The sequence below is a fragment of the Heterodontus francisci genome, chromosome 38 (genome assembly GCF_036365525.1).
Source record: "Heterodontus francisci isolate sHetFra1 chromosome 38, sHetFra1.hap1, whole genome shotgun sequence".
Taxonomy (NCBI): Eukaryota; Metazoa; Chordata; class Chondrichthyes; order Heterodontiformes; family Heterodontidae; genus Heterodontus; species Heterodontus francisci.
Window position 1 is genome coordinate 29,582,151 of NC_090408.1, and position 13,970 is coordinate 29,596,120.

Below are 13,970 nucleotides of genomic sequence, written 5' to 3' on the forward strand. Positions count from 1 at the left end.
CATTCTCTGCCATTTCCGCCACTTCCAGCGTGATGCCACCTCGTAACACATCTTCCCTTCCCCTCCCCTGTCAGCATTCTGAAAGGTTCATTCCCTCCGCTACACCTTGATCCACTCTTCCATCATCCCCGACACCTCGTCCCCTTCCCACAGCACCTTCCCATGCAATCGCGGGAGGCGTAATACTTGCCCTTTTACCTCTTCTCTCCTCACCATCTAAGGCACCAAACATTCCTTCCAGGTGAAGCAGCAATTTACTTGTACTTCCTTCAACTTGGTATACTGTATTCACTGCTCACAATGCGGTTGCCTCAACATTGGGGAGACCAGACGCAGATTTGGTGACAGCTTTGCGGAACACCTCCACTCAATCTAATACATGACCCCGAGCTTCCGGTTGCTTGCCATTTCAGCACACCCCCTACTCTTATGCCTACATTTCTGTCCTTGACCTACTGCAGTGTTCTATTGAACATCAATGCAAGCTCAAGGAGCAGCACCTGATCTTTCGATTAGGCATTCTACAGCCTTGTGGACTTAACCTTGAGTTCAATAACTTCAGAGCATGACTGGCTTTTTTATATTTTTCTTTTTTTTATTATTTTATTTCATTTTATTTTTTAACCATATGTGGACAGAGCTGCTTATTATTCTGCCACTAACACTCTCTCTGGTCTAATGCTTTGTCTTTCAGCACATGCTCTTTGCCTTTGTCCCATGACAGCTTTGTTCTTTAATCTCTCCTGCCCTATCACACACCTTCCCTTTTGTTCTTTCCCCACCAAACCCTCTCCCCACCCGCCCCCGCTTCACTTGCTTAAAACCTAATTCTTTTCCAACCTTTGCCAATTTTGATGAAAGATCACAGACCTGAAACGTTAACTCAGCTTTTCTCTCCGCAGATGTTGCCAGACCTGCTGAGGTTTAAAAAGTGAATTGGCCAAATCCTAAGAACAATAACCTGGCTCGCTCACTCTTTGTCATAAACCAAAGTCTGGCTTGGGAAGCATAAACAAGTAGAAAATCTCTGAAGTATATTTTCAGTTATTTTTTCTTTAAAGCATTATAGTATAATGAATAATAGTCACTGCACTGCACATAATGAGGTGCATATAAATGCAAGCCATATAATATTTTATTTTTTAAAACAAAACTAGGGGATTGCATCTGTTTTTTTGTTGACTGTAATTTGTCCCACATTGAGCACTGATCCCATTTAGGAGGACAACAAGTTCTGAAATTCCTTCCACCTAAAATTAGCTGGTTAAAGATACGTTAAGAGAATGAGTTTAGTGTGAACATTCCCTCCATCTCTACTGGGAAGTACTTGGACTCTGCTCAGTAGCTCTCTGCAGTGATTTGGCACAGAGAAGGAGCTCTATTGGTGGCCAGATTCTGAATCCTTTTCTCATTGCAGCATGATGCTATATGTTGGTGCTGCAGTATGTCCGTCTGCCACAACTTAACTTAATTGGACTTTATGGCACACAACTTAAGAAAAAAAAAAGAGCTGGCATTTAAATAACACATTTCATGACTTTCGGATATCCAGTGATTATGTCACAGTCAAATATTATTAATAATAAGTATTTTGTTTTTGAAATGTAGTCACTGTTGAAGGGAAACATGGCAGACAATTTTCACACACCCAGGTCCCACAAAAACAGCCTAAATTATCAACTAATCTGTTTTAGTGATGTTGCTTAAAGGATTCCAAGAAAACTCCACTGCTGTTCTTCAACTAGTATCATGGGATCTTTTACGTACACCTGACAGGGGGCCTCAGTTTAATGTTTCATCTGAAAGACGACACCTCCAACAGTACAATGCTCCTTCGGTGTAGCAGTCAAGTGTCAGCCTAGAATGTGTGCACAAGTCACTGGAGCGGGGCTTGAATGCACAACCCCCTGAATTAGAGGTGAGAGTGCCACCCACTAAGCTGTGGCTGACACCTAATATTTTATGTAAAAGTAATCAAGCAAGTAAAGCTTCCACATAAACAGAATTTTTGTGCTGACCTTTTGAAATTGTAAAGTTTTACTTATGTTCTGTAAATAATTAAGACACTTATGCAAACTGTAAGGATGTTGTAATTAGCACTGTGCAGTTGCCAAGGACTCGTGAATGAGAAACTCTTTTGTGGTCCAATTCAAGAGGGAAGATGCTGTCACTCTTCTGACCAATAACATATTCTACATTTGTAGGAGGGTATTTTCCTGGGAAAAAAATCATTTAATAAGTATTTATGTCTGCTTTTCTTAAAAATAAATCATAACCAATGCTTTGTGATTTCACCAACTTCATATAATTTTATACCCATTGGACGTATGATGTTCACTTCCACTAATATTTCTGCGTAAGTGTTGCCCAACAAAACAGTATCATTTTCCATGACTAATGATTAGGCGCTTACGTTTATTTACATATAATCTTTTTTATGCCATTGCTATTTCTTGATACCTAATTTTATTTTTTTTGGTCCGTTTTCTCTTCCACGCTTCCTCAAAACATTAACTCCTTACTTGGGTACAGTTCCATGGCAGCTGAGCACCTTCTCTCGTTGCTCATTGAAGTGACCATTATTCATGTGTGTGCCATGGCAATATGTTATTCAATTGTGAGGAGCATTACAGCTGAGCCTGCTGTTGTCCAGACTCGACATGCACATTCATACATGTCCAGCAGGAGTCACTGTATGGCAATCAGGAGTGGAAATTCTGGGCATTGTTCCCCTCCATGACACATGGGTGTCAAGGTCAATTCGGGCACCTTTACCTTAACCCTGGCTGAGATGATTTAACCCAGCACAGATTGAGGGCTCAGCCTGGGGCCCTCATGATCATTTTGGCTCAGCACCTAGTGATAAAACTCATTGGATCATCGGTGAAACAAGGTTCATTCTTTAACTGAGAGTTTATGATGATCTTGGTCGTGAATGGTCAATAACACAGCAAAAAGAGCAGCTTTTAGTCCTGGGATGAAGGGGTTGTCTCATGAGGAAAGGTTGAGCAGATTGGGCCTATACTCATTGGAGTTTAGAAGAATGAGAGGTGATCTTATTGAAACATATAAGATTCTGAGGAAGCTTGACAGGGTAGATGCTGAAAGAATGTTTCCCCTAGTGGGGGAATCTAGAACCAGGGGGCATAGTTTCAGATTAAGGGTTGGCCTATTTAAGATGGAGATGAGAAGGAATTTCTTCCCTCAGAGGATCATGAATCGTTGGAATTCCCTACCCCAGAGAGCTGTGGAGCCTGGGTCATTGAATATATTCAAGCCTGAGATAGATACATTTTTGAACAATAGGAGTTCAAGGGTTATGGGGAACAGGCAGGAAAGTGAAGTTGAGGCTATGATCAGATCAGCCATAACCTTATTGAATGGTGGAGCAGGCTCGAGGGGTCATATGGCCTACTTCTGCTCCTATTTTTATGTTCTTATGTTAGTCCTATCTGACCACATAATGCGAAAACATGTTCAGTTTGAATGGATAATACAAATAGTACACTCCTCTCACACTAAAGCAATCAAGCTTTCTGCATAAATAATCATTGATATTGGAACTATACACAGAAAAGAAAAGGACATTTGTAATTTGCTTTGATGAACTTGCCATTTTCTCCTCTTCTCTTTCATTCATGTCATCGTCTATCTTCATACTAGGGTATGCATCGATATTTTCAACCTCCACTTCATTCTTATTGGCTTCATTGGCAATAAGTTGTTGCAGAGCGACTGCTACTTCATCCTCCAGATTGTAAGCCTGACTTTCTGTTATCTATAACAAGAACATACTGACATTATAACAGGTATAAATAGTAAGTACATCAATAATGTTTCATTTTCTCTTTTTTCCTCATTGAGCTGCTTCCAAAAAGCACTGGGTCCTGCTGTACAGTTCCACAGCCACTGGGCATCTTCTAGCACTACATTCAAATCCTTATTCATCTGTAAGACTAGTGAGATTTGGCCATAGAGGGCATGGCACATGAGCCTGTTTCGATTGTCACCCAACATTCACACTTTATTGGACAGTGATCAGGCACCCTGAATAATCTTCCTGTTCCTAATTCAGCAGATAGCAGGAACCGAATCTTGGGCCTTCCCAGTTGGTATAATTTAGTACTTCATAGGGTGGTATATTTATTAACAGAAACACTGCAGGAGTGAGGAGGTGAGTTAGAGAGTTGTACATAAATTGAGGGATTTACATCAAGTTATGTCACCATGGCTATAAGTCCTAAAACATTCCTTTAAATCTGCATCTACAAATGCTGCAAATCAAACTATTCAATGTTTCTAGATGATGCAACAACCATGTTTATAATGTTTTCTGTACTTAATGACCTATGTAAAATCAGATCGTCAAGAAAATGACAATCTTTACTTATAGAAAGACCAAGAGTGAGAAAAAATAACAAGCAAAGAGAACAGTTAAACAGGAGGAAGTTGAGGCAAAAACTGCAGCAAATATAAAAACAAAGACATTTGGGGAGGCAGTGGCGTAGTGTTAATGTCACAGAGCCCAGGTTAATGCTCTGGGGGCATGGGTTCAAATCCCACCATAGCAGATGCTGAAATTTGAATTCAATTAATAAATCTGGAATTGAAAGCTAGTCTAATGGTGACCATGAAACCACTGTTGATTGTGTAAAAACCTATGTGGTTCACTAATGTCCTTTAAGGAAGGAAATCTGCCATCCTTACCTGGTCTGGCCTACATGTGACTCCAGTCCAACAGCAATGCCCTCTGAAATGACCTGGCAAGCCACTCAGTTGAAGGGCAATTAGGGATGGGCAATAAATGCTGGCCTAGTCAGTGATGCCCACATCCCACAAACGAATAAAAAAAAAACTCCACTAGAAAGGAAGGAAAAATAACTGAACGAACTCACCAAAGGGTCTCAGAGAAAAAAAAACACAGACATGCAATTCGTTTTTCTTTTTCTTACCTTTGGGACTTTCATGTTTATATTCTTGTGTGTTTATGCCAACACTTTTCTTAATCTTACGTTTTTATATAGGGGGGAAAAAGCCAGACAAAAACACTAACTTGAAAATGATGAAGGTAAATCGTTCCTCTAGAATTACAGGTATTCTTATGCAGGAGAAGTTTCTCTCCATGTTCTTTAGGTTGACCTTAATCGTCTGCCCCTTAAAACTATCTCGACCTTGCACTGCCGGGAATATCGAGTTGCTAAAAATGTAGGCGACCTTCATAATGTGAATGGCCGTGGATGATGATTTTTTAATCTGTAATACTTGAAATTCAGCTGTTAATATAACCTTATTTCATGGTTTTAAGGTTTTATGTATTCAATGTATTTTAAGGTTTTATGTATCCAATGTATGTTTCATATCTTCTCAATTTTTATATTAAATATGTTCTCGCAATTTTTTTTGATATCTCGGGGGATATTGACACTCCAAATAACTGTCAGCCAGACAACAATGATCCGGAAGAGTGGCTTTGAATCATGCACCCGAATCAATGCAGTATTATTCGACTGTCCAGTTCCGTGCTGCCTTCTGCCTGTACGATAGGTAGATATTACATTTGTTTTCTTGTTTGATTACAAAAAATATGTTTAGATTTTTTTTCAGGCACCTACCAATCCCAGGTTTAGGAGCTTGGAAACGATTCTATCAAATACCCCTCTATCGTTTTCTTCATAGATCCTGTTGGCTATCTTCTGAACAATGTCTTCAGCGGTTAAAGGCGTCCCATCTAGTTGGTGAAGACCATCGGGGTCATCTGCAAGGATAAACGTCATGGGATCACAATAATGTATTAAGGCTTAAAGCTTATTTCAGAATTTAAGCAACAATAATGATGAATCCAAAACATGCAAACACACAATGCACATGTAGATGAACCAAAGCCGTGTGGAAACCAAGTATATCATACACAAGTGAAAGCAAGACAATTATTTCAATGAAAATGACAAGACCTATATCTTTGTAATCCATTGCATTTTTGGTGGAATCGCCGTAGTCCTTCGCTAGCCTTCTGCTTTTGGTTGAATCTGTATTGCCGGAGGGAGGTGAAGAACCAGCCGGAGAATTTCTTGTGGGATAGCTTCTCTTCTCACTTCTTTCTTTTTCTGCCAAGGACTTCAGCAGAATGAAATCATCTGCAGCCGAGTCGTTCTGTTGCAGGAACTTTTTCTCTGGATGGATATCAAATCGATATGATGGGCAGAGGTGAAAAGTAAACCGAGGTTTTAAGTCTGAAACACTGGCTTGTGATGCATAAGTAATCTAACCAACAAAATAAATGATCATATTTACCTGCAGATGTTGACTGACTGCTCCGTCCGGCTTCAGCAATCTAGAGGCAGGGAGAAAAATAACGTTTAAAAAGTGAATGTTAATATTGGGCTTCTTGAAAGTTGCTCCAAATCAACTTGGAAAAGATTCAATAGCAGAAGACCCAGATTAAGTAGGATATGTAGCAATACCAAATGTAATTTACCAATAAATGTCCCAAAAGAGTGGTGTTTGAATAAGACTAAACATTGCATTTCATTTTAATCAGATTTTCAAAGGGAACAATGTCACCAATGATCAGGTTGTGAAAACATTAAGTGAAGTAATAAAGACTCATGAAATTATGAAATAACGTATCAACTTTCATCTCTGAAGCAATGTGTTACTATTTTGAAATCATTTACCTGTTCTTCTACCGGTCTTTCAGCTGACAATTCCCGGTTTTGTACAGCTTTGTCTGGAATAAATGGAATAAGCAAGATTTTATTTGTGAATCAGAAATAACAAATGCATATTTCTATACAGGGAATGCTCAACATACCCGCTAGACACATGGTTACCAAAGGAACAGCATTTTGTTTACACCAAATGTCGGTTACAATTTGGATAAACAGCAACTTCGATACTTGCACATATCTGACTTAAGCAAATTCCTACCAATTGTTTGGCAAATGGAAATTGTTACCAAGTTCCAGTGTTACTCCTTCCATGGCCAGTAATGGCGTTATTAGCAAGTGTGGCGGTTAATTTTATTCTATTGCATGTTATGGGATTGTACTGTAGCGGCGCACAAATTGTCAGCATGCTTGACATGGAACTGTTTAGCCATTTCTAACTATTTTGAGATTAAGATTTTAGAAGCCCTCGTACGATTATAGACAACCCATTGGTCTCAATCCGCCGTGATAATGATGAAGTTACAGCACAATACTAATTGTAAATTATAACCCTTTATTAAATTCCTTAACTTGTTCGACGAATGTGACAGAAATATTTCTAACGTTAAAGGGATTAACCGTGTGGATGGATTAACCTCTCACCAGAGCACTGGAAAAGCCCCATCATGTTTAGTAACAATCTGGAGCCTTCGGTTGAAATATTTACGAAATAGTAACAGACTCAAATAAATTCAAGTGATTTCAGGATAATTGTAGCACACAACTCAACATCGGGTGGCTACACTAATCGCGAAAAATCTGATAAATCGGAAATAATAGCAACACCCTTCAATAACAGCCCGACTGGAACAGGATCAGCGCCGCCTTGTTAACAGGACTCGGAGACACAAAAGACTTGCCGGAAATGATATTTAACAGAATCACCAAATGAGTTCAACTATGTTGGTCTTAACAGATGACATGATAAATCTACACATATGATTCATCTGTTGTTCAATCAGGATTTTTTTTGACATCTAAAATTGGACCTACCTTTTGGTCCTTCAGGTGTAGGGAATGCATGGATCTGGTACAACGCCAGCGCAAACCCTTGGAAAAAGAGTACAAGTGCTGCATATTTGGAAGTCATCGTTGGAGATATTGGGCTAGCCGAGGGGTATCGACGTCCTTTGCCAGCGCTTTCCAGCAGTAAGAACTCAGTCTTCGAGCTGATTGTCTGCAGATTAACTCGGCGTCGGTTTCAGCACCCTGGAGAGCGCAGTAGGACAAGAGCTGGATAATGAACTGAGCGGCGTTGTTCTGCAGACGGCTGAGACTGGATACTTGAGATCGTCTCTTTGACAGCTTTCAGGAGGTGGACTCCATGCAAATCTGCTCTTGTGCGTCAGCTCGCCCTAAACCTGCGTCACTCAACATAAAAAAAGCCCAACATGCGATCAAATGTTTCCATTTCATGCACGGTTCTGCAGGAGACAGCCGGAGATTTCCTGTGCTTAAACGTCTTCCCATTGTTTCCCCATATTATAAAGGCACCGAATCTCGAACAATTCCATGACAAGAGGGTAGGTCATGCGCAAACAAATCAAATTCGAAGGTATTTTATTGATAGCGCGCCTCCGTTCACATTGATCAACAGAATGATGATTAATGTCTATAGTCCCAACATTTCCGAAGAGAATCTTCAACATTCAGGTGCTCTCCCTGAATGAAAAGGCGTGAATTAAAAAAGGAAAGAGCTGGTCGGAGTCTCCTGAAATCCGTCTCTTTCTTATTTGGCCAGAGCTCATTGTAATGATCCACATCATAGATTCCTTTAATACATAAGCAAACCAACTTGTATACACATTATAGAACTGTTTACTTCAGCGAAAAGAAACCAGAATATCATGTTTAAAAAAAAAATAGTCTTATGTGCTGTTCATAGCAAAGCAAAACCAACATACTGCTGGAAATCTGAAATAAAAACAAAAAAAAAACATGACTGGGAGCATCGGTGGACAGACAAATAGAATTAATGTTTCAGTTCGACGACTTTTCCTCGGAACTGGAAGATGTTAGAAATGAACAAGCAAATACGAGGCAAGGGGAAAGGGCGGTGGAGGCGGAAAGGCCAGAACAAAAAGGAAGGCCAACGTAAGGTGGAGGGCAAGAATTATTAAATGACACAAAGGACGATGGTGCAAGGCAAAAGTGGTGGTATTGGGTGATGATGATGTTTATATCAGGCAGTGTTTGAAGGTTAAGGGTCTTTAATGGCTAGTTTTTTTTATTCATTCATGGGATGTGGGCGTCGCTGGCCAGGCCAGCATTTATTGCCCATCCCTAATTGCCCTTGAGAAGGTGGCGGTGAGCTGCCTTCTTGAACTGCTGCAGTCCATGTGGGGTAGGTATACCCACAGTTCTGTTAGGAAGGGAGTTCCAGGATTTTGACCCAGCGACAGTGAAGGAACGGCGATATAGTTTCAAGTCAGGATGGTGTGTGACTTGGAGGGGAACTTGCAGGTGGTGGTGTTCCCATGTATTCGCTGCCCTTGTCCTTCTAGTTGGTAGAGGTCGCGTCTTTGGAAGGTGCTGTTGAAGGAGCCTTGGTGCATTGCTGCAGTACATCTTGTAGATGGTACACACTGCTGCCACCGTGCATCGGTGGTGGAGGGAGTGAATGTTTGTAGATGGGGTGCCAATCAAGCGGGCTGCTTTGTCCTGGATGGTGTCGAGCTTCTTGAGTGTTGTTGGAGCTGCACCCATCCAGGCAAGTGGAGAGTATTCCATCACACTCCTGACTTGTGCCTTGTAGATGGTGGACAGGCTTTGTGGAGTCAGGAGGTGAGTTACTCGCCTCAGGATTCCTAGCCTCTGACCTGCTCTTGTAGCCATGGTATATATATGGCTATTCCAGTTCAGTTTTCGGTCAATGGTAGCCCCTAGGATGTTGGTAGTGGGGGATTCAGCGATGGTAATGCCGTTGAATGTCAAGGGGAGATGGTTAGATTCTCTTTTGTTGGAGATAGTCATTGCCTGGCACTTGTGTGGCGCGACTGTTACTTGCCACTTATCGGCCCAAGCCTGGATATTGTCCAGGTCTTGCTGCATTTCTACACAGACTGCTTCAGTATCTGAGGAGTTGCGAATGGTGCTGAACATTGTGCAATCATCAGCGAACATCCCCACTTCTGACCTTATGATTGAAGGAAGGTCATTGATGAAGCAGCTGAAGATGGTTGGACCTAGGACACTACCCTGAGGTACTCCTGCAGTGATGTCCTGGAGCTCAGATGATTGACCTCCAACAACCACAACCATTTTCCTTTGCGCTAGGTATGACTCCAGCCAGCAGAGGGTTTTCCCCCTGATTCCCATTGATCTCAGTTTTGCTAGGGCTCCTTGATGCCATACTCGGTCAAATGCTGCCTTGATGTCAAGGGCAGTCAGTCTCACCTCACCTCCTGAGTTCAGCTCTTTTGTCCATGTTTGAACCAAGGCTATAATGAAGTCAGGAGCTGAGTGGCCCTGGCGGAGCCCAAACTGAGCATCACTGAGCAGGTTGTTGCTAAGCAAGTGCCGCTTGATGGCACTGTTGATGACACCTTCCATCACTTTACTGATGATTGAGAGTAGGCTATTGGGGCGGTAGTTGTCCGGGTTGGATTTGTCCTGCTTTTTGTGTACAGGACATACCTGGGCAATTTTCCCAGGGTAGATGCCAGTGTTGTAGCTGTACTGGAACAGCTTGGCTAGGGGTGTGACAAGTTCTGGAGCACAGGTCTTCAGTACTATTGCCGGAATATTGTCAGGGCCCATAGCTTTTGCAGGATCCAGTGCCTTCAGTCGTTTCTTGATATCACGCGGAATGAATCTAATTGGCTGAAGTCTGGCATCTGTGATGCTGGGGACTTCAGGAGGAGGCCGAGATGGATCATCAACTCGGCACTTCTGGCTGAAGATTGTTGCAAATGTTTCAGCCTTATCTTTCGCACTGATGTGCTGGGCTCCCCCATCATTGAGGATGGGGATATTTGTGGAGCCACCTCCTCCAGTTAGTTGTTTAATTGTCCACCACCGTTCACGGCTGGATGTGGCAGGACTGCAGAGCTTAGATCTGATCCATTGGTTATGGGATCGCTTAGCTCTGTCTATTGCATGCTGCTTATGCAGTTCAGCATGCAAGTAGTCCTGGGTTGTAGCTTCATCTTGTTGACACCTCATTTTGAGGTATGCCTGGTGCTGCTCCTGGCAAGCCCTCCTGCACTCTTCATTGAACCAGGGTTGGTCTCCTGGCTTGATGGCAATGGTAGAGTGGGGGATATGCCGGGCCATGAGGTTACAGATTGTGGTTGAGTACAATTCTGCTGCTGCTGATGGCCCACAGCGCCTCATGGATGCCCAGTTTTGCATTGCTAGATCCGTTTGAAATCTATCCCATTCAGCACGGTGATAGTGCCACACAACATGATGGACGGTATCCTCAATGTGAAGGTGGGACTTCGTCTCCACAAGGACTGTGCGGTGGTCACTCCTACCAATACTGTCATGGACAGATGTATCCGCGGCAGGCAGATTGGTGAGGACGAGGTCGAGTATGTTCTTCCCTCGTGTTGGTTCCCCCACCACCTGCCGCAGACCCAGTCTAGCAGCTATGTCCTTTAGGACTCGGCCAGCTCGGTCAGTAGTGGTGCTACCGAGCCACTCTTGGTGATGGACATTGAAGTCCCCCACCCAGCGTACATTCTGTGCCCTTGCCACCCTCAGTGCTTCCTCCAAGTGGTGTTCAACATGGAGGAGTACTGAGTCATCAGCTGAGGGAGGGCAGTAGGTGGTAATCAGTAGGAGGTTACCTTGCCCATATTTGACCTGATGCCATGAGACTTCATGAGGTTTGACTTAAGAAGATACAGAAGATCTTTAACGAAAGGGCAGCAAAGCCTTCGTCAAATTTGAGGAAAGGCTGGAATTGAATGCTGTTTTACCAAACAAAAGCCTACATTTTAATGAAGTATTTTGACGAAAATGGATTCAAGAATGGATTCATCATAAAGCAAATTATTTTCTCAGGGAAAAGCTTGTGAGGATTCCACTACAGATATATAACTGGTAAGGTGAATGCTAACTGGTATTTAAAATTGTGAAAAGCAAAAATAATGCACATCCTGAAAGCTAAATTGTGACTACACAACTAAATGTTCGCATTGGGAAAGAAAGAGAGAATTAAAGTGTGCCAGTTGATCACTGAACATTATATGGCTGCAATTTCCATGACAATAGAATGTTATAGTGTTTACATGGATCCATTGAATACAATCCAAAGCAGAACTTATTGCTAACTCTATACAACTTTGGTGAGACTACATGTGGAATGTTCTATCCATTAGTTATGCTTCAAACAAAGGCAACAAGATGATGCTAGATTTTAAATCAATGAGCTATTAGAAGTACATCTGCTTTAGTTAGAAAATAGATAATTAAAGGGGACTGGAGAGGAAATGATTGTGAAAGGAATATACTGAACTCCGGTGAAGGAAATTAGTGAAAATAACTGACAAGTCTAAATATGGTGTAAGAAGGAAACACTCCACACTTGGTACTATTAAAATAAGAAGTAAAGTACTAGAACTGTGCATGTTACAATTAGCTTTAGCATCTTCCAGTTAAGGAGAGAAAAAACAGTTTGAATTCTCAATTCTGATCACTGTCCAATGACCCATACTAGGAGTGTCTATGTGTGAACAGGATCAAGCTCAACCATGATGTGTCCCCAAAAACTACCACTACTTAATGCCCAGGATCACATATAAAGAAGTGCAACTTAGACAAAATGCAAAAAGGTTCTCCAGCATGAATCACAGCCTTCAATTGAGTAGATAAGGCCGAGAAGCTGGAATAAATATATACAGACTGCATAATGTAGTCTTTGTTGAAATATTCAAAAAGGAAATAGGCTGATCTTTGGGTCAATAAGGAGTTGTGTTATATGATTGTCATGCATTAGCTGGAAAATAGATGGTCAGAGAGCATCTGTACATGACCTAAATAGCAAGCAGAGCTAACTGGCCAAGAATGATAACAAGTGGAAAAAATAAAATAAAAGCAAAGCCAATAAGTGGAAAATATGGGCAAAAATAAAAAGATACAAATGTAGAATACTGTGGATGCTGGAAATCTGAAACAAAAACAAAAAAAATGGTGGAAATACTCAGTGGATCAGGCAGCATCTGTGGAGAGAAAAACAGTGTTAACGTTTCAGGTCGATGACCTTTCATCAGAACATCATGTTTTTATCAGGTGATTGCTGGGATGACATTAATGTATAATGAAGGATTACCTGATTAACATGGACCAATTAATAGCACCACAAGAACTCTACAATCTCACTCTGTGCAATCAAACAGCTCCACATTCTAATGGATATAAATTTGTCATATTAAAAAAAGTAAAAGCATTTCACATTTAATAAATTTATTGAAATGCACTGATTATTCTCGTGTATGGGAGTGTCTGCAAATTTGCACAAAAGTTAAAAGAAAGACTTGTATTTATATAGCACCTTTCATGACCACAGAATGTCCAAACTGCTTTATGGCCAATGATGAAGTTTTAAAGTGTAGTCACTGTTATAATTAGGAACCATGGCAGCCAATTTGTGCACAGCAAGGTCCCACAAAACAAAGTGATGAAAATAATATGTTATAGTGATGTTGATTGAGGGCTAAATATTGGTCAGAACACCAGGAATAACTCCCCTGCTGTTCTTCAAAATAATGCCATGGGATCCTTCATGTCCACCTGAGAGTGCTGGTGTTAGTTGAGGGAGGAATGTTGGCCAGGACACCAGAACATTTCCCTGGATTACTAAAGCAATGGTGTTTCGGATTAACTGGTTATCTAGAGGATGGGATAGGCAGATTAATCATTATTAGTATGCGTCCTAATCAGTTTTTCATTACCCTTTTCAATGAAGTTTTTTTTGGTAATATGCTTGTTTATTATGCATTTCATCCTCTACAATAATTTCTCCTTATAATTTTCCAATTGCCTTAAACACAAAGTTGACAGGCACAGACAATTCCTATGTTTTCCCTGTGTTTGCAGCCTGTTTTCCCCATTCCCTTCAGGCTTTCTGGATATTAATTAACAAACCTGCTCTTCTCATATGTCAGAAGGGCACCAGTGGGAAATCTGTTGACTGTTCTTTGTACAGATGCTGACTGACATGATGTGTCTTTGCAACTTTTCTATTTTTGTTGCAGATTTCCATCATTCTGTTCTTTATTTGAATGAGATCGTGTTCTGCTTTTAATGCCCAACCCA

At 41.3% G+C, this 13,970-nt stretch overlaps 1 protein-coding gene across 1 annotated transcript in view; it reads right to left on the reverse strand.

The window, feature by feature from the left end:
• Positions 1-7,938, reverse strand: part of scg3 (secretogranin III) — a 29,206-nt gene extending 21,268 nt beyond the window's left edge. Inside the window, exons 1-6 of the mRNA XM_068017624.1 lie at positions 7,701-7,938; positions 6,675-6,727; positions 6,292-6,331; positions 5,952-6,170; positions 5,613-5,755; positions 3,614-3,778 (exon numbers count right to left, since the gene is read on the reverse strand). Coding sequence (XP_067873725.1) covers positions 3,614-3,778; positions 5,613-5,755; positions 5,952-6,170; positions 6,292-6,331; positions 6,675-6,727; positions 7,701-7,797 — 717 coding nt within the window. The 5' untranslated portion in view covers positions 7,798-7,938. The remainder of the gene's footprint in view (positions 1-3,613; positions 3,779-5,612; positions 5,756-5,951; positions 6,171-6,291; positions 6,332-6,674; positions 6,728-7,700) is intronic.
• Positions 7,939-13,970: the final 6,032 nt, after the last annotated feature.